General features: G+C 46.9%; 4 protein-coding genes across 7 annotated transcripts in view; 2 read left to right on the top strand and 2 right to left on the bottom strand.

Annotated features, from left to right (window-relative positions):
• The first annotated feature begins 426 nt into the window (after positions 1-426).
• On the top strand, positions 427-1,718 carry LOC128730746 (uncharacterized). Its single transcript, XM_053823826.1, has 3 exons — positions 427-496; positions 615-1,015; positions 1,085-1,718. The coding sequence occupies exons 1-3, from the start codon at positions 427-429 to the stop codon at positions 1,601-1,603; spliced, it is 990 nt and encodes a 329-aa protein (XP_053679801.1). The 3' UTR covers positions 1,604-1,718.
• Positions 1,607-4,043, bottom strand: LOC128730748 (uncharacterized). The gene is made up of 3 exons (XM_053823827.1): positions 3,961-4,043; positions 1,949-2,107; positions 1,607-1,874 (listed from the first exon to the last, which is right to left on the bottom strand). The coding sequence occupies exons 2-3, from the start codon at positions 2,060-2,062 to the stop codon at positions 1,722-1,724; spliced, it is 267 nt and encodes an 88-aa protein (XP_053679802.1). The 5' UTR covers positions 2,063-2,107; positions 3,961-4,043; the 3' UTR covers positions 1,607-1,721.
• On the bottom strand, positions 2,554-3,591 carry LOC128730745 (uncharacterized). The gene has a single exon (XM_053823825.1). It carries the CDS (start codon positions 3,589-3,591, stop codon positions 2,554-2,556), a length of 1,038 nt encoding a protein of 345 aa, XP_053679800.1.
• Positions 4,044-4,551: 508 nt separating the features above from the next.
• Positions 4,552-17,322, top strand: part of LOC128720685 (lissencephaly-1 homolog) — a 43,409-nt gene continuing 30,638 nt past the window's right edge. The window contains exons 1-2 of one of the 4 annotated variants that reach the window (XM_053814373.1): positions 8,271-8,377; positions 8,802-9,029. The gene's annotated coding sequence lies outside the window, so the exon portion shown is untranslated. Of the gene's footprint in view, positions 5,253-8,236; positions 8,378-8,801; positions 9,030-17,322 lie in introns of those variants that run through there. The other 3 variants (XM_053814374.1, XM_053814371.1, XM_053814372.1) reach the window with 3 other exon arrangements.

Genomic DNA, 17,322 nt, shown 5'->3' with positions numbered 1-17,322 from the left:
TGCGTATTTTTGTCAGTTTCTTTTATTTTCCAATATGTTTTAATTTTTAGCTATATCTATTATTATTAATCCTACATCGTAATTAAGAAATCGATAGATTAGAATATGTATAGAAATGTATAAAAGAGTTTAAAAACATGTGATTCAAATCGTTGAAATTGAAATTCAAACAACCATCCCGTTTGACCGATTGTGAAATTATCTACTGCTTGCCCTGCAATGAGGATTACATATTGATGTGCTCGCCCGAAAATGCACAAGATAAGAAGGAAATGGTTGTGCAAACATCGTATTTGCTTGATCCACTGGGCCGTCGCCCACTTGAGAGATAATGTGCAAATTGAGCGTAGTTACATCGCGATTCAAGACGTCCAGTCATTGTAAGTTTTAGTGCATTCTGGTGGTGCATGCTGGTAATTAAAAAAGATGGGGAATGATGGCACAGAATCTGGATCGAACGTGCCCTATGGTAGGCTGGCCGAAGCAAGATCAACAGGTAGATTTAATTGTTGCACAATCATGATAACTGATGGCTAAACAAAGAAATCGAGAATTTGTTATAAACTCGATCGTAAATGTTTTCAACCCCTTCATATTTCTTCTTTATTGCACAGCTGAGTTTATAGAAACACAACAAAATCACGAAGGTGGCATCGAAAGTTCCCGTGAGATAAGGGCAGATCTTCCCGCAAACAGTTATCAGAACGGGATGGGAGGCGGTGAGCCTGAAGGAACCAGCGCAGAGCACGAACAACTGTTCGCAGACTATCGCGACGACGAGGAACCTAAAGGAACAACACCAGAAGCAGATACGGAACAACAGATGGATCGAAGCAAACGGAACGGTTCGAATGGCCACACGAATAACCGAGGGTCCACACTAAGCGGGCCGCTGCTGCTCGTCAATATACTAGTCAACGTGCTTATGTTTGCCGTTGCCGGTTTCATTACTTATCATTGTTTCAACAAAGCAATGGTACTGTTTTCGTGGCACCCAACGTTTATGTCAATTGGCGTAAGGAAGCTTCACGATCGTTTCGGCGGACTACTTTCCTCTCACAAAATTACGTATTTATATTTGCAGTATTTAATCCTCATGTCGCAAGCGGTACTGACAATGTCCGGAGCAAGTTTTTTTACCCACCGCTGCCAACATCGAACAAAGGTGTTCCTTCATTGGTTGTTACAAGCAATAGCCGGCGTGTTGATCACGATCGCCTCCGTATGCATCTTCCTCAACAAAGTCCGACTCGGAAAGTCACACTTTCAAACGCTACATGGCATCTTTGGGTTGGTAACGGTTTGTTTCACCTTGGCATCGATTGGTGGCGGGGTTACCACGAAATATGCCTTTCAGCTGCGGTATTATATGCGGCCTATCTACAGCAAAATTGTTCACGGCATCGCTGGTACGGTGTCGTACCTGTTAGCAGTAGCTACGATCGGGTTAGGTGTGTACTCCCATTGGTTTCAGGAGGATAACGATGCGAATGTGCGACTCGCGCTGGTAGTCGCTATCGGAACAATTGCGCTATATGTCGTCTCCGTACCAATGATCAACACTGTGAGGCGCATTAAAACCGCCGTCCGGACAACGTTGTAGAATTGGGTGACTTCCACCGGGGTATAAATAGCTAAATTCAGCTCTCAATTGCCTTACATCGGATAATGTAATTTGATGCAATTTGTTATAAAATAAAAACTAAAGTTCAGGTACGCTTTTATTTATTTTTGTCCTGTTGTACAGAATGCGGGCTCAGGTTCTCTTGTTCCGAACCTCCGATTATCAATAGCAATCCACCGAGAACAAGCATCGTGCCGAACCACCACAGCAATGTGCTCTTTTCGTTGAATATCACCGTTCCAAGGAGGGCCTGTAGAAATGTTTAATTGAAGTACATAAATCCGAGACTAGTAGAGCAACTGACGTAGTTTAAATGTTTCTTACCGAAGCAACATAATTCGCAGCTGCGCTGGTCAACGAAGCGCGCAGAGTAGATCCCGAGCCAGAGTGGAGTGCTTTGACAAAGAATCGCCACACGCAACCATTGAGCAGGATCATAATCAGAACACACAGAGCTTGAGAGATAATTTCTGCAGCTGGCCACTGCGGAAGAAACACATCTACAAAGGTTAGTGCGTGGGAATTTCGTAAAACGAAAAACATTTCTTGATTGCAGGGTGCGTGATTTAAAATTTTATTATTGCATTACAAATAAATGGATGAAATTTTGTTACCGGTCGTCTACAAGACCTCGAGAAAAACGTTTGAAATCGTAAATAAAAACAAACAAATTTGTTTTAAACTACAGTTTACCATATTCCTTGGCAGAAAAAGTTGTACGTTTCGTCAATGAATTTGATGTAGATATTCTTAACATATACTAACATTTACACACTTGCTTAAATTATGTTACAATAAGACGTTCCAACTCGGTTTTAGGTTTTTTGTTTGTTCTGTCTTGCGTTCGAAACGAGTCATCCGTGTGCTCTTCAACTCCCTAACATTCAAGTAGGATCTATTAATCTTCGTGCGTGCTCGCTTCTTAATAATTACGTGTTGAGTATACCATCGATGAGTTGGAGGATGCCGATTTTGAGTTTTCTTTTCTGCTCCATCGTCATCGTCTGGATGTCTGGTACGAGGCTCTGGAAGAAGTTGTGATCGGCATCGCTCACCATCGTGGATCCACCCGATATGAGTGCGAAATGGGGCTGGGGCTGCGTCTGTGCGGTCAGATTAGGTGTTGGTGACTGCTGCTGCGTTACTATGGCCGATGGCGTTGAATAGCAGGATATCGGGATGTTCGATGGATGCATTGGTGTACCAGTGATTGTGAAAAATTGTCGCTGCGATCGATCGACCGTCGTCTCTATCTGGTGTGTGGCCGATTGGCTGGACGAGCTGACACTGCTCGGGGCATTTGAGAGCCTGGGTTGTTTTACAGCAGGAGGGGATGAGATGAATTCAAACGTCGTAGCCGTACCACTGGTGGTAGTCGTTTCATTCGTCTGGATTACGTTGTGCTGCTGTTGATGCTCGTCGTGGACAACCTGCGGTTCCTGTGTCAATGGCACGATCTTGATGGATTGAAATATACTGTTTTTGATGTGATCATCGTTGTGATCTTCTTCTGGTACGTTGATCGTCTCAATCTGATGCTCAATTTCGTCGTCATCATCATCGTTTTTCACCAACGTTTCGCTCTCCGAGGAACCTTTTATCCAGCTCGAATCATCCGTTTCGTAGGTGCTGTTTTCATCGCGCGCCTTCAGATAGGGTAGTACGAACTGCATATGTTCGAATAGGTAGTACGGTTTTCGACGCCCGCCTGTGAGCGATATGTCGTTGCTGTCGCGAATTGTCTTAAGGTAACGTGTCATACAGCACCGTAAATTCCGCCAACGCTTCTTGCAAGTATCTACAGACTCGTCCACAGCTTCAGAAACCGCCGTCCAGGCATCTTCCTGTTTACAGCTTTGTTTGTACTCGGGGCTACCGCTGTCGAACAGACAGGGATGTTTTTTCACCTCCCCTACGAAGGATATGTTAAACTGCTGGTCCTCGGGTGAGATTTTTGTCGGACCCATTGTGAAGCCACTCTTCGAAAATTCTGAGCGATTTTAGCCACGTTACCCTTTTTAGACTTCTCGAATCAACCCGCGCAAAGAAGCGAACAACTTGCGTTGGTTAAAAATTGGTTTATTTTTATGCTACCCCTACCCTACCCTTAGGAAAAGCGTTGACTGAACTGTCAAAATGATTCATAACAAATATCGCGTCTGTACTGACAGTACCACTGAAAATCAGCTAAATTACATTATTTGCACAACTACACAAATTATGGATACACTTCACAAATAATACTTGGATTTGGTAAAAAGAATCCAATGTTTTTATGTCCCAGACTTGTTAAACGTGTTGAATAAAGTGTTTAGTTTTTAATTGCGTTTACTTACGTCGGAGAGACCAACAAATCGGAGAAGCTGGCCGCCGTTTGCAGTGAGTTTACCAAAGAGACTGGCCGACGATGCACACAATCCCGATATGATAGCATAATAAGGCTTTTGTTGTTCCATTCTCTAATATTAGCACTTCACCTTGGTGCTGAAATTGTGAAAAACAACCAACTATCACCGCTATCGTGCGTGCCTGAATAAGTGACATTTCTCAAGATCAATTGAAATATAGGTTATCTTCAAACGTGTACCTGGTGGGAAAATGGATTTATAGGTATGTACGAAATGTTAAGAAATAACTTAATGGGCTTGTAAAATTCTATGCAGTGTAAAATACCTTATAGCTCATAAAAACTTTAAAATCTACCGTTGAGCAGCATATAGGATAAAAATTATGGGAAAGAAAATTCATACAAGAGATTGTGCATTCAAGTCACCCTATGACAGTTGACAGTTTGAATTGTAGTGTTGTATACGTGTGATTTTCCTTTGCATAGGCTAAATTGGTCGAAGTCACGCATACGATGGTAGTATGAGAAAATGCTTGTATTCGTCAGCAGCGCCATCATCAACGAAAAAGAATTTGAAATCATCATTTTGAAAAAGAAGTATCGCGAAAAGACGTCGTCTTCGTCGTCGTCGTCGATTTCGCTTTAAAAATCAAAACTAACGTGTGCAACCGAGAGCGTTTAGGTTGTTTTTTTCTGCATCCGATTAGGGTACGGTGCGCGGAGTTGCGTTGGTTGATTAGCGAAAAATCCGTAAGCGGATCGTGTGTGGCGTTGTTTTGTGCAGCATCACCTTAGGCGCAGTTATCCTTTTTCTTCGCGCGATCTTCCCCATCATCGTTGCTGGCAGTGCTTTTGGCTGGGGCGCTTGTTCCCGTGCTGATTACCGCCCACCCTTCGCAAAATCCTTTTTTGCAGGGCGAGTTTCTCCCCCTTACGCGAAGCAGGGCAGGCACGCTGCAGTGGCGACCGTATTGTGCGACGTTTTGTGAGCCAAGGTGAAATTTTGCGAAGGAAAAGAGTGCATTGTGGTACGGTGGGTAAAGTACTGTGCTCTTTGTGTGCAGTGCGAGTAAAATTGTGCAAAATAAAACCCGTAACGTACACGCGTCACATCCGAAAGCTAACGGTACGGAAATTGTGCAAAAGGACATCGTCGACGAGTCATCGCCCGTCCGTGTGTACGAAAATCAATACCATCACTCGCGTTGCACCTTTGCCTCCTGTCCAGTGAGGAAAGAACCTGCGCTTGTTGAGGGAAAAAATCCTCTGCGTTACATTCGCGTAAGTATTTTTTTTCCGTTTCGTTTGCTACTAAAATCCAACGTTTTCGCGAAACACAGCTCTGCTAGCACTGTTGTTTCAATTCTCGTCTTCTGGTGGAACGAAGCGAAAGAAGCATTGATGGATGGCCGCAGTGTGCCATGAAAAGAAAATGAAGCTACCCATCTTCCTGCTTCCACCCCTGGGGCGAGAAACAGCCCTCCCTTCCGGCTGGTGGACGCCTCTAAATGACGGCCGAAAAAAGTAGGCGAACAAAGATGGCTGGCAGGTGGCTGCCGCTGTTGTGGCCGTTGTCGGTATTCGGATGTGGCTAGACCATCTTCAGCCCTCCCCCCAGAGTCAATGTAGCCCCCCTCGACACTCCGCATGAAAAGTGATATTCCACTGTCTGTCGTTTTGAGGGTGTACAGAGTTCCTCTGTTCTCCCTTCAGCGGGGGTTTTGCTTTTGTTATCGTAGGGTGAAAAGTAGAGCCAAAACCTCTCGTATCACCATATTCTAATGGGGGTGAGGGAAGTGCCAATTTACCATAGATGCGAGCATATTCACTACCACGAACTGTTTGTGTGCGTGCGTTTGTAGTGCATTATTGTGCGCGACCGTTGTGTAGTGTTTTCATTTCACGCACTAAAAAAAGGCACGAAACTAGGGTGGGGGTAGGGTGGAACTCACTTTTTCACCACCCGAATAAAGGGGGAGGAGGTGGGGCCAATCGGAAGCTCCCCTTCGGCTACACCTACACACGCGATGGTGTACGCGTGAGGCCCGACGTGGTAGTTGTATTAGCAGTCCAATTAGCTCCAAGCAATCGATTTTTCTGGACCGAAGCAAAAACGGCACAATGGCCTGTCCTAGAAAGGACATACGGTGTCCTTCGGGTGATCAAAACACGCTCAAATCCAATGGGGCTGGGAAGTATTTAATGCCTGCATTTATTTCCCGTTGCATCAGCGTTATTGATCAGCTAGCCGTGAATCGCGTTGCATAATTAAGACCGCCGTGTGCGATGTGTGTTTTTTGCATAGCGACGCGTGTTGTATGCAGGACGTGGGACAGACGGTAGTGTTACGAATCGCGTACCATAACCCATCAACACAGCTGTTGACCGTCCGTTTTCGAGGACAGGGAACAAACAATGTGCGAGAGGACGGACAGGACGCGCAATAGTTGCAGTTTGTTGAGTGTATATGTCGCTATACAGCTGTGTGTGGTGGGTGGGAAGGTTAAAAATACCCTCCAGTTCAAGGCGCCGCCTGTTGGGAGTGGCCAGCAGGATGGGGGGGGGGGGGGAGTCCTCGTCGATGACACATCGATGTGAACTGCATCTGGCCGCAGTGCAGCCTTCGTTGCCTTCCTTGGCTTGCATCCGCATGAGAGCTGACCGATCGTAGTAGTCGACGCGTCACAGTTGTCATGCAGCGCGTAAACGTCAGGTGAACGTATGTGGGATTTCGTGTGTGAGTTTTTTTAGTCAATACTCCTTTTTTACTCTCTTCATTCCTCCCTCTCTCTCTTATTTCTCTGCTTATCCACAATCTGTAAACAACGAGTCAGGTGGGTGGGTAGGCAAAAAAGAAAATAAAAGTTAAGCCCGAGTTACAGACAACGTGACGCGTGTATTTTATCTCGACTTTGCTCGGATTGACTGTGATAAACGCACTGGACGTCATCGCCCGCTCGGTAGAGCGTAATTATCCTTAACAAAGGAGCATGCGTGTCACTCTCCCAATATCGTCACTCTCGAGATGCGAGCTGATTTTTTTTATTCTCCCAGAATGACGCAATGAAGCTGGCCCAATAGGCAGCCACACCGGAAAAGCCATTTCGGATACCTTCCAAGCATCTACAGATTTCTCGTGACCGGTTTGTTCTATTTGTTTGGCGGATAGCGCGGATCCGGTTCGGGCATTCGGAAACCCAAACAGCTTTTGACCTTGCCTTGAGAAGACAAGTGTCACCCGCCATGTGTTTGTTCGTAGAGGCCGTCGCTGACATCATACCATGGGGTGTCGTGCAATTTTTCGACGATTGGAGCCGATCGAGTTCTCCATCGTCCCACGCACGATATCGTCTGACAGCAGCGTATGGTTGTCATTTCGCATTGCCGCACGCTCTTGATGGCGCTATTGGTGTCGGCATGATGAAGTCATTTGTGTTCTCTTAAGTTTGTGCGACACTTAAGCGCAAACGGGCAGGTGTTTTATACATCACAGAAGCGCTGAATGGCGTGATTCAGGTCTACACAAATGTGTGTGTGCTTCAGGCGATGTGGAGATGATACTCATCAGATGCTGGGTCGGGGATACTTCAGTAGAAATTAGATTAAAAAGAAAACAAAGTTGGCTGGATTGCATCCTCTCCGGCGCTTCAGTTAGACTTGAAATTGTCTCCTTGCTTAAGAGCGTTGGGAGTGCTTTTTTTCTCAAACCATACACTGCTTTCACAGACGGCGTGGGGTATTTTTGTTACATATCCCCCGAGTACATACAACCACCTACCAGGGTTACTCACTCTGTGACGTGCGAACAACAGCGTGTCCTACACATTGGTGACCTTTTCGCGAGCTTCCATCTCGGAAACACCTTTTCACTTTTTCACATTCCCCCACAAACAGATGGGGTGGCTTTTCGCATGCTTCTCCATACGGATCGTCGTAAGGATGGATTGCTTTTTCCGCTATATCTGTGGTAATGTTTTAAAATCTGTCTTAGTATATCAGAACACGCTTCTACTCGGAAAATTTTGTCTAAAGAAAACCGATATGATTTTCTATGGTTTCTCTCTCCGTTTGTCAGTGTCTCACTCTTTTTATCTCTTTCTCTAACGTCTGTGGCTTCTTTCCGGAGAGGGCACAGAAAGCGAGAGAAAGAGAGAGAGTGTATCGTGGAAAACAGGCGCATAGCTCGAGCACAGGTGAGCGTTGAGGAGGCACCAGCCCCGCAAAACACGACCGCTCGCTGGGAAAGCGAGTTTTCTTTGCGGCCATTTCTCATTACGGTTTAGCGCGTTGCCGAGTGCAGAACGAACAAAAAGCCCCTCAGCCACGGGACGGCACCGAAAGGAGGAGCAGACCAGGACGCCGGACGAACGACGACTACGACGACGCGACAGGCAACACGACACAGGGTAGGGTGTGCGGGGCAGGGTGTGTGTGTGTGTATGTTCACGTTACGTGGTTTGTTGCGGGTCCAACTACACAATCGACTCCGACCTTCGCCACGAAATCGCCACCCCCAATCGATGTGTGTGGTGGGTGCGCTCGGTGCGAAGTTGAAAGTTTTCCGGCACGTCGTTACGCATGGTTTTTATTTTTCCTTCGTTTCGGGGTTTTTCTTGCAGTTTAAATTGGTTTTAACGACTCTGGCAAACTTTTAGCTGCGCGTGTGTGTACCGTCAACGCGACAAACCGATCCCATTTGTGGATTGTGTCACCGTGGTGTTCTGATTTGGCTTTCCATCCTCCCACTCCTAACCCCCGGGGATCGATAAAGCTCAACTTGATTCGCTCCGATACGGTATTGGGGTGTTTTTTTTCTCCTTGTTACAAAAGCAGTCAGAGCCCCCCTTTGTCAACCAGAGCACACAGTGGGAGATTTGTTAGCGGTGACAGCCAGTAAAAAGTGTATGCATTTCGGTCTCCGTTTCGTCACCACAGTGCCGTTGTTTAGTGGTGCAACGATTGCGCATCGATTGTGTGTGTTCGATTTTGAGTGTGAGTGCGCTGAGTGTATGTGCTGAAACGGGGGGAAAATATAACGCACTTTTCTCTCGTAGAAAGGTAAGCAAGATTTGAATTTGCACTAGCTGTCAAACGACTGTCAAGCGATAAACAGTGGTTGTTATTTATTTTGCACTTCGGTTGTTCAAATCATAGTACACCTAGCCGGGGGTTGTATGCTTCCACGCCCCAAAAAGAAAAGGGCCTACTTGGTCCTCTGATTTTATCGTTTGGCCATCGCCAGTGGCCGGTTTTTCCTGCTGGTTGTCCAGTTGCAAAGACGCAAATCATCGATCCAGCTGGCAAACGCCATACGCGGCTTCCCCAAGTTGCTACTGTGTGCGCATGTGTGTACCGAGAGATGTGTATGTGGGCGCGTGTGTTTGAACGACGGTGTACTTCTGCCAGTAGCGCTACAATGAGTCATGAAGTATAACTGAAGTGCATCGTGTGGAGCTGAATATACAAAAAAAACTAGACGGTTGGAACCCATGCTGACCAATCAGATGTGGAAGGGCTGCAGTTTTATCGATTAGTTGTGATGTCGAAATAATTTAGCAACGTGGTAGCACCCAGTGGGATTAGGATCCTTACGGACAAGGACAAACCAGGTGTGTGCACGTCACAAAGTCACGAGAGCGTTCATCTCGCGATTGGTTTCCATTCTCAACGTTAACCGGCGAATGTAGTGAGAATGTTTCTACATCCGCGAGCAGACAATCACACTTTTTGAAGTGAGAACGGACGCTGAGCTGAGAAGAAGACGTCCGACGAGTGGCTGGAGAAATTACGTAATCATGTGATGTTTTCTTTCTCTAAAATAACGCAAAATGTTCGGCACTGCTGAATGAAATGCTTTTTTTCTGAGATTTAAACCACAGAAACGATGTCGATGAAGAAAAAGTTTATTGCTACGCATTGAATTGAGCTCATACAGTTACTAAGTGTGATTGTTGCAAAAACTGAAACATTCCTTTAGTTCCCGGCACCGGCCGGTGTCGGTTTCCTTTCGTAGTGGAAACATTTCGTCGTGCTTCTTTATGTAACTTATTTAATTCTCATCGCATTAACCTCTCTGAGTTGTCGCTTCGGAAGTGAATGGATTTCGCGACGAATGGTTTTTCCTCTACATCATGCTCGGCTCCTGCTGGCTTAGCATGCTTCATAAAAACGCCTCCCCTAAGCAACGGAGAACCTCTAGTTCTTGGTTTCCGTCACATATTCGAGTGGAACGATTTCCAACCTCTCCGAAAGCGATTCTGTTCGGTCGATGCCGTGGTTGCATTTTGTACGGATTCACGGAGCTGCGAAGGAAAAGCGCTGGAAAAATCCATCTCCCGCTCGCCAGGTTCCGCAAACGCCCGAACGGATGGAAACCAAGCGGCGTAGGTTAATGACCGTCTATGGTGGTGGGGAGAAAATAAACGGCAGCATTAATGCCGGTTTCAGTTTGGTATGTGGGAGGAGTGGATATGGCAGTGGAGAGGTGGGGGCTTCCTATTGTGGCAGTGGTGGGCCACCATTGAATGGTTTTGCATAATGGTCTCCACGCTCAAAAACCACGCCATAAACCAGCGCACGTGGTCCGCAAATGTCTCACTGCCCTGTCAACGGGATGGTTTATTTCGCCCGTTGATCTATGGTACGTACGGGATTTTCTTTTCTTGCTTCGCCTACCCTTTTTTGCAGCCTGCCAATCGTAGGCAATTCCTTCCCGAGACAGCCGGTTTTTGGAGCTGCAGTTCCACGTCCATACACAGCTGTCCTTCGGCGGCAGTGCACTCGAACTTTGCCGGAGCTGGTAGAACAGTCAATTCGAAACATAAAACACATTATTTGGAGGCTCACAACCTATTCGTTTCGTACTTTACACTCGCTCTAACCTCTCGCTCTTGCTAATCATACCAAAAATAGGAAACACGTAGCCGTTTTGTGTGCGTAAGTGGCTCCCATTTCGGGTGAAGCCTTTTTTTCCTCACCTCGAAAATGTGATGCTGATTTACTGGCAACCGAAATTAAACACGACAGATTTATGCCGCCAGCCTAATTGCTTGCACCAGTTTCGGACTTTCGCCAATGAAGAATGGGTGGCAGAGGGGCAGGGGGGGGGTGGGTCACATGTTGACCCTCGCGAAGGGGGTGTGGTGGCGTTCGCCAGTTTCCTTCCATTAGGCTCTGTTCGTGGCCTACAAAACCTTTCTCCACCCCCGGGGGTGACCCTATGAAAATGTGGCCAAAGAAAAGTGTGGCTCATAGACAAGCGGGGGGTGCAGCTCTCACTTCCACTCCACGGAAGTTACCCCAACGGTTTTGATGGGTTTCGAGGTGGTTTGTTATTTATCTTTCGGCGGGACGCGCTCCGGAATCCACACGGCGGAGTATAATCGGAATCGTGACCGTGGCTGGGGTTGTGGTCTGCCACAACAAAAACACACTGTCCTGGTCTGTGTTGACCCTGCAATTTAGGTCGAGCTCTGACACAAAACCCAAAACCCAACCCCTTGCTCCTCGCTCTGGGTGTAGGAGAATGAGTCGCACTTTTTTTATTTTATTCAATCCCTTCCAACACTGGCTGGGTGACCACGACCGCTAGCCAGGGTTGGTAGGTGTGTGGAAAATCAAGATCATAATCATCATCGCGAAAAGCCGTCTCTCTCTCTCTCGTGCATGGCAGTGAGTTCCTTCACCCTTCGCATGGGGCGAAAGGTTTGTTTTAGTTCGCGCATTCCACCGCGATGCCAGGGCGGATGATGACTCTGTCATTATTTTATCGTTCCCGCCCGGCTGAGGTGTCCTACGCGAGAAAAGCGCCACATCTCTCGCTCAAGAGCAGCATGTACGCGCAGCAATCGCACTCACACGGGCGATTGCGAGGCGAGAAGGGATTTGGCACCCACCGAAGGGCGGTTTTGTGCCGGGGTTTTTTGTTTACCAATAATAATTGTACCCACGGGTGGGGCAACGGGGTGGCGTGGTTTGATGAAAATGCGGGAAAAATCCGTACAACGACGGCGGGTGGCGAGTCTTTCGTTAAATCACGAGGCGTTTGTGTACCATCTGGGTTGGGGTTACGGTTTTCTGTTCGCAAAATATACGAAACCTGCCTGCGCCAGCTGGGAAGCAACGGAAAATAGAGTCGTATTTTTAGTTTTCACGTTCACGTCCATCGGACGACGGTTGGTTGATTTTCCTTTGCTATGCTAGAGATAAAATGAGAGAAAGATCATCCCTGACCAAAAGCGCGATGCCGGATGCTCGTTAGCAGATGGGCGAGATGCAGTTTGGTTCAGATTTCAACGCACTTTGTCTATCGTCTAAAATAAACATGAAGTTCGTAGATTTATTTTGTTCTCTGTTAGAACATTAATTTGGTCTTGTGCCATCTATAGGAATTAGTCTACAAAACCAACCATAACTGAATTATTGCGGCTTATATACATCATGCAAAAAAATCTTTTTTATAACATGTTTGGCTTATATTCTAGAATAAAAGTATTTTGGATATTTTTGAGCTTTTTGTGTATTAATATTCAAGCGATTTATTATACAAGATAATTATTTTTTTTCAATGTGAATGTATGACACGATTTCTGTCGTCCGATTTGTCATAATCACTACGTCATGGGAAAAATCACGAGTTCAAACAATACTATGGAATTTGGTTGATTTTTGGAACATTTCTACAACGCCACTTCTTTGCTATATAAATCTAGGCATTATCATTTAAAATTGTATTTTTTTCGAGCCTAATAGACTCACCGGGTTCCTTATCTGATGGTGCTAAAGATACATGATAATCTTTGTTTGCCCTCAGTGTGTGAAGTGGACCATGCTCGAAGCGAATGCTTGTGACGAAGTCCGAACTGGGTCAATGTCGGAATTACAAAAGTGTCCCTAATTGAATGGGAACCAGTGGTTTGCGTTTCGTTAGTGCATAACGCGCCCCACCATTCGTGCCCAACGCCACCATTCACTGCTTATTCTTAGCAACAAATTCGTTCACGGTGAAATTCCTAATCGTCGTGCGATCCTAATTCGCAGGCGCGTGTTGTTTCGTCTTTTTGCTGCGTCGCTGGTGTAATGAAACCCCGGAGCACGACGTCTCCCGCAGCATATGCCCTTGCGCAGGATGATTGCCCTTTGATCGTTGCCTGTTGAACTTGGCTTCGATTGCGGGTGCTGATGGAACGCATTCCGGGCAGGGTTCTGGCACAGGGAACGGCAAGCTGATAAGAACCTACCGAGCAATCCAAAGCATGTGTCGGGTGAGGATTAAATTGCAAGCTCGCGCGCGCGCACAACATTTTCATGCCACGCCACCAGCGAATGTGCTCCGTTCGGTTTCAGCGGCCGTGGCTTGATAAGAAAAAAAAAAGAGCATAGAAGGCCGCAAGTGGGGTGGAAATGGAAACAGCGCCTAACGAGAATCCACCGCGCCACTGACAAGATCAAGGCGAAATTCTCCTCTCGGTGTGGAATTCGTCGAGCTAAAAGGGTGCGAGAGTCGCGTGCGCAAGCGGGATAACAAGCAGCAATGCGTACACGCACGCAAAGGGCTCCCAGCTAGGGCTACATGCGCACGTCTGCGCTGTCAACGTTGCTCTGGTGAGATATTAATCACGGGAAAAAAGGTAACAAGAACGTGGAATGCCCCGTTGGGGGTGCGCCAGCTTCGTGGCTTTCGGATTAAATCCCTTTACTCCCTTGTCGAGGCGGGCCCATGTTAGGGGATGCTTTGTACACACACCCTTTCTAGTGTTTGAGCGTGAAAGCGGGCTTGGAAGCTGCTGGAATGTTAAGCTCGTTGGTTGTGCTTGTTGCAGTGCAAAGAATGGCTCCGCCGGTTGGCCGTTTCAATGAAGTCGTTCGAGCGGGAAGCTTAGGGGTGGTTTGATTTTTTGCCTCCAATGGCCTGTAGCGGCACGTTTGCCTGAATGTGTCCTGTCTGGAGGAATGAGAATGGCCATCTCGCGAAATCGTGAGTCGTATTGTACAATTATCACCCTTTCGCGATCGATCGGTGGCGCGACGGCGACTCGCTGATGTGTCTAGGTTGAGTTTTCCCTAGGCACACCATCTCTACGTGCTGGGCAAATGTTCGTTAGTTTGCGAGAGTGCGAGAGCGCTTTATCGCCAATTTACATTCCGCTAAAAATGATAATATTCCAGGCTCACCAGTTAACCGATAACTTGTGCGCTCGCTCGTACATCTCGTGATCGTGCCTCGATCTAACGAGATCTTGTCGTGGTGGATGGGAGGCGATCACCGTCATGCCGAAGAGATTGTATCAATTTTGAGGAGGCGTCACTTTCTCTGATATTCGCTGGTTTTATGGTATTGCAGGGAGAGGTCGAGTTCAAATAGGGCTCGGAATGGTCTTCGAACGCGATTTGTGGCGCATCGTGTGAGAATAGAAAGTGTAATTTTTCTTCGTACTAAGTAACGATTTTACACACAATTTTAAACCATTTTCTATGAGGTGTATGAGGTAAGAAAGCACTCCTTTTTCGTTTTGGGGCGACGTCTTATAGACTTTATAATGTGCTCTTACCTTATATGAGATTATTATTCAACCTTTTTTTTGAAAGAAATTCTGGGGCAATCTTCAAGCTACCTTTTCGTGTCTTTCTTTACATGCTCTTTACATGTTACATAGCATTGTTTAGAATGTAACGATGCTCCACAAACCGCGTTATTACATATTTCGTCTCTTGCACTCGTAATCGGGTGCGCTCCCAGGGCTTCCGATAAAATTATACATTTGTGACCCCGCAGAACAAAACTGCGCTGCCCTGCATTCTAAATTGTCTCCTCGCAGGCACAACACACCGTCGATTCAGAAGCCACTACGGTGTATGTTGTTTGGCTTAGTTGGCTTCCCTAGTCGGTAACCGCGCGCTACCTGAGTTATGTGTGTATTCAATCGTTACGCCGCGAATGTCCCCGGGTGCGTTCTCACCGAGCGAAAAACCATAGCTTTTACCGTTTTTTTCTAGCTATGCTTTCCCCCCATGTGCATGTGTTTTGTAATCGTTTGCCGTCTCAAACCCGCCGGGGGTATGTACGCGTTACTATTATTGCAAACTTGAACCTCCTCATCGGGGGGAGATTCCGAGTGGAGGAGACTCCCTGATTTATGCAAAGTACCACATGCTGTTGGTCTGGGACCGGTTCATGCCCTCGACCGTACGCGGTGTTGCGATTGCGCATGAAAAACGGCTCCAGCTGGCGGTGTAATGCCGCGCCATAGAAGGTTTTGCTCCTCACAGACCCTGAACTCAGTGCGATTCCAGTGGCTGGAAGCTCGGTGTGGAACATTGGGAGCGCCCTTCAGAAACAACACGCAGTTATGAAATGCATATCGCGGCCCATGTCGGTAAGGATATGGCAGCACACACACGATGCGGGAAAGACCCACTGGAGCATTGAGTTCTTCGCCCTGCCCGAAGTCAGTGGACAGTGACGTTCGGAAGCATCGCGTTTGCTTGATTTTTCTACACGACGCGTTAAAGCTTCCACTGTTTAGAACGCGCTCGGCGTAATTCTATTAGCAGGGATGCGCATTTTCCGTTTCAAAGCCATCCCTCTCGGCACGCTCACTGAGCTTCGGTGCGTACGAGAGCCGCAAAGTGGAGAAAGGTTTTCGCCGAAGGGCTCGATTTGCTCGATGGAGCATAAAATGAGTGGGGAGATTGAAATCGCTGCGTGTCCCTTCTGGCACATTACGGCATTTCCCTTGGGAGGCTCGAATCGGATTAATGCCAGGTACTTTGTACCATGTGGTTACATTTTTCGAGCTTGCTTTTTTTTTTAAACAACCCACCCCTTACAAGTTCCGGTCCGTCCACTTATGCAACGAAATGGCTTTTCCTGCACTCCGCTTTTCCGATGCGTGTGGGCATGCGAGAGGTGTAAGGGTATTTGCGTTTTTAACCATTTCGTGACAAAGAATTTTATGAAGCTTTTACGTCATGTTCTTGTTTGCCCTTAATTCTTTACGGTGTCGGTGTGCATTGTTCGTGAAGCTCACCTGTGACATTTATTCATCGTTTGCTCTGCCTGCGTTGAAGTTGAATCATGGCGGGTCGAATGCGTTTCATTGCACACGCGCTCGCTCCATTTTTCATCCCCTAGGGGGATAGCTTTGTGGGGTAGAAAAGACAAAAAAAAACACATTTAAGCATACGCGCTTGAGTGGAACCCGAAGGTGTACATGTTTTTTACCACGAACGAGAGGGAAATCCTGGGAATCATCGCGCCCGAGTCGGTGACATTTTGTGGCGCAATTAGTAACCTGCAGTTTCCCACGGTTGGGGAATGTGCTACCGTTGGGGGCTTTTGTATGCGCAAGTTCACGCTGGAGCTGAGGTGGAAATGTTGGTCGAGAGTATGCGGTGCGAAAGAAGAAAACGGGTTCAGTTATATTTTTCACGAGAAAAAGTAAAAACCCAACCGATGGAGTTGGTGAGGTGTTTTTGCATTTTTCTTACCCAAAATTCGCTTCCTAATCGATGATCTCTGGCATGAGGAAGCGGGCTTTTGAAGATACCATCGGGGATGTCTTAATTTTATATTTATCTCATTTTCACCACCAATTGCCATCGTTGGCGTTGGAACGTTGGCCTCGCCGACGATTGATTAACAACATCGCGCACCGGGTGCCCTGGCCGGATGAGGGAAGCAGCCACTTGGGAATGGTGGAAAACCGGTAATTTCCACCAGGCAGGGCTTTCCGCTGGACGGCGCGTAATCGACGCGCGATGGTGGTTTGCGAAAATCGAAAAATTGCTCTCGAAGGGGAGGAAATTCCACGCCACCCCGAGCACAGTATGGGAAGGGTCTGTGATATTTTAAAATAACACCCCTTCACGAGAGGAGCTCGTTAATGGAGGTGCAAAATTGACGTCTTAATCTATGCGAACACCACCACCACCATCACACACACACACCGCGGGCGGATGATATTCGGTTTTTCCTCTTGCGCCCATCCCGTTAAGAGGCGTGCGTCCTGCTTCCTTGTGTTCGAGATGCACTTTAACAGTTTTCTCCTCAACAATTCGAATCACTTCCCCCATCACTAACAAATCCAGCGTGTAACGTAATGCTTTCGGTGTTGAATGTGAAAAAAGGACTAAAGTTAAATTAACCCAAGGTTTCGGATTGATTGAAAAAATAATCGCAATTTGCCATGTGGTTTTCCACCATCATCACATTTAAAAGCATGTGCCTGCCTGTTGGTGTATAATTTACGAGTTACTGCCGGTTCGCGCGAAACGCTGCTCCCGTATTAATCGTATTAATTGCGGTGGCGAATGCACGCTGTATGAGACGTCCAAAAGGTCATCTACTGGC

The sequence above is a fragment of the Anopheles nili genome, chromosome 2 (assembly GCF_943737925.1).
Source record: "Anopheles nili chromosome 2, idAnoNiliSN_F5_01, whole genome shotgun sequence".
Classification (NCBI taxonomy): domain Eukaryota; kingdom Metazoa; phylum Arthropoda; class Insecta; order Diptera; family Culicidae; genus Anopheles; species Anopheles nili.
The sequence above is the reverse complement of the archived record's forward strand: the minus strand, read 5'-3'. Positions and strand labels throughout refer to the sequence as shown.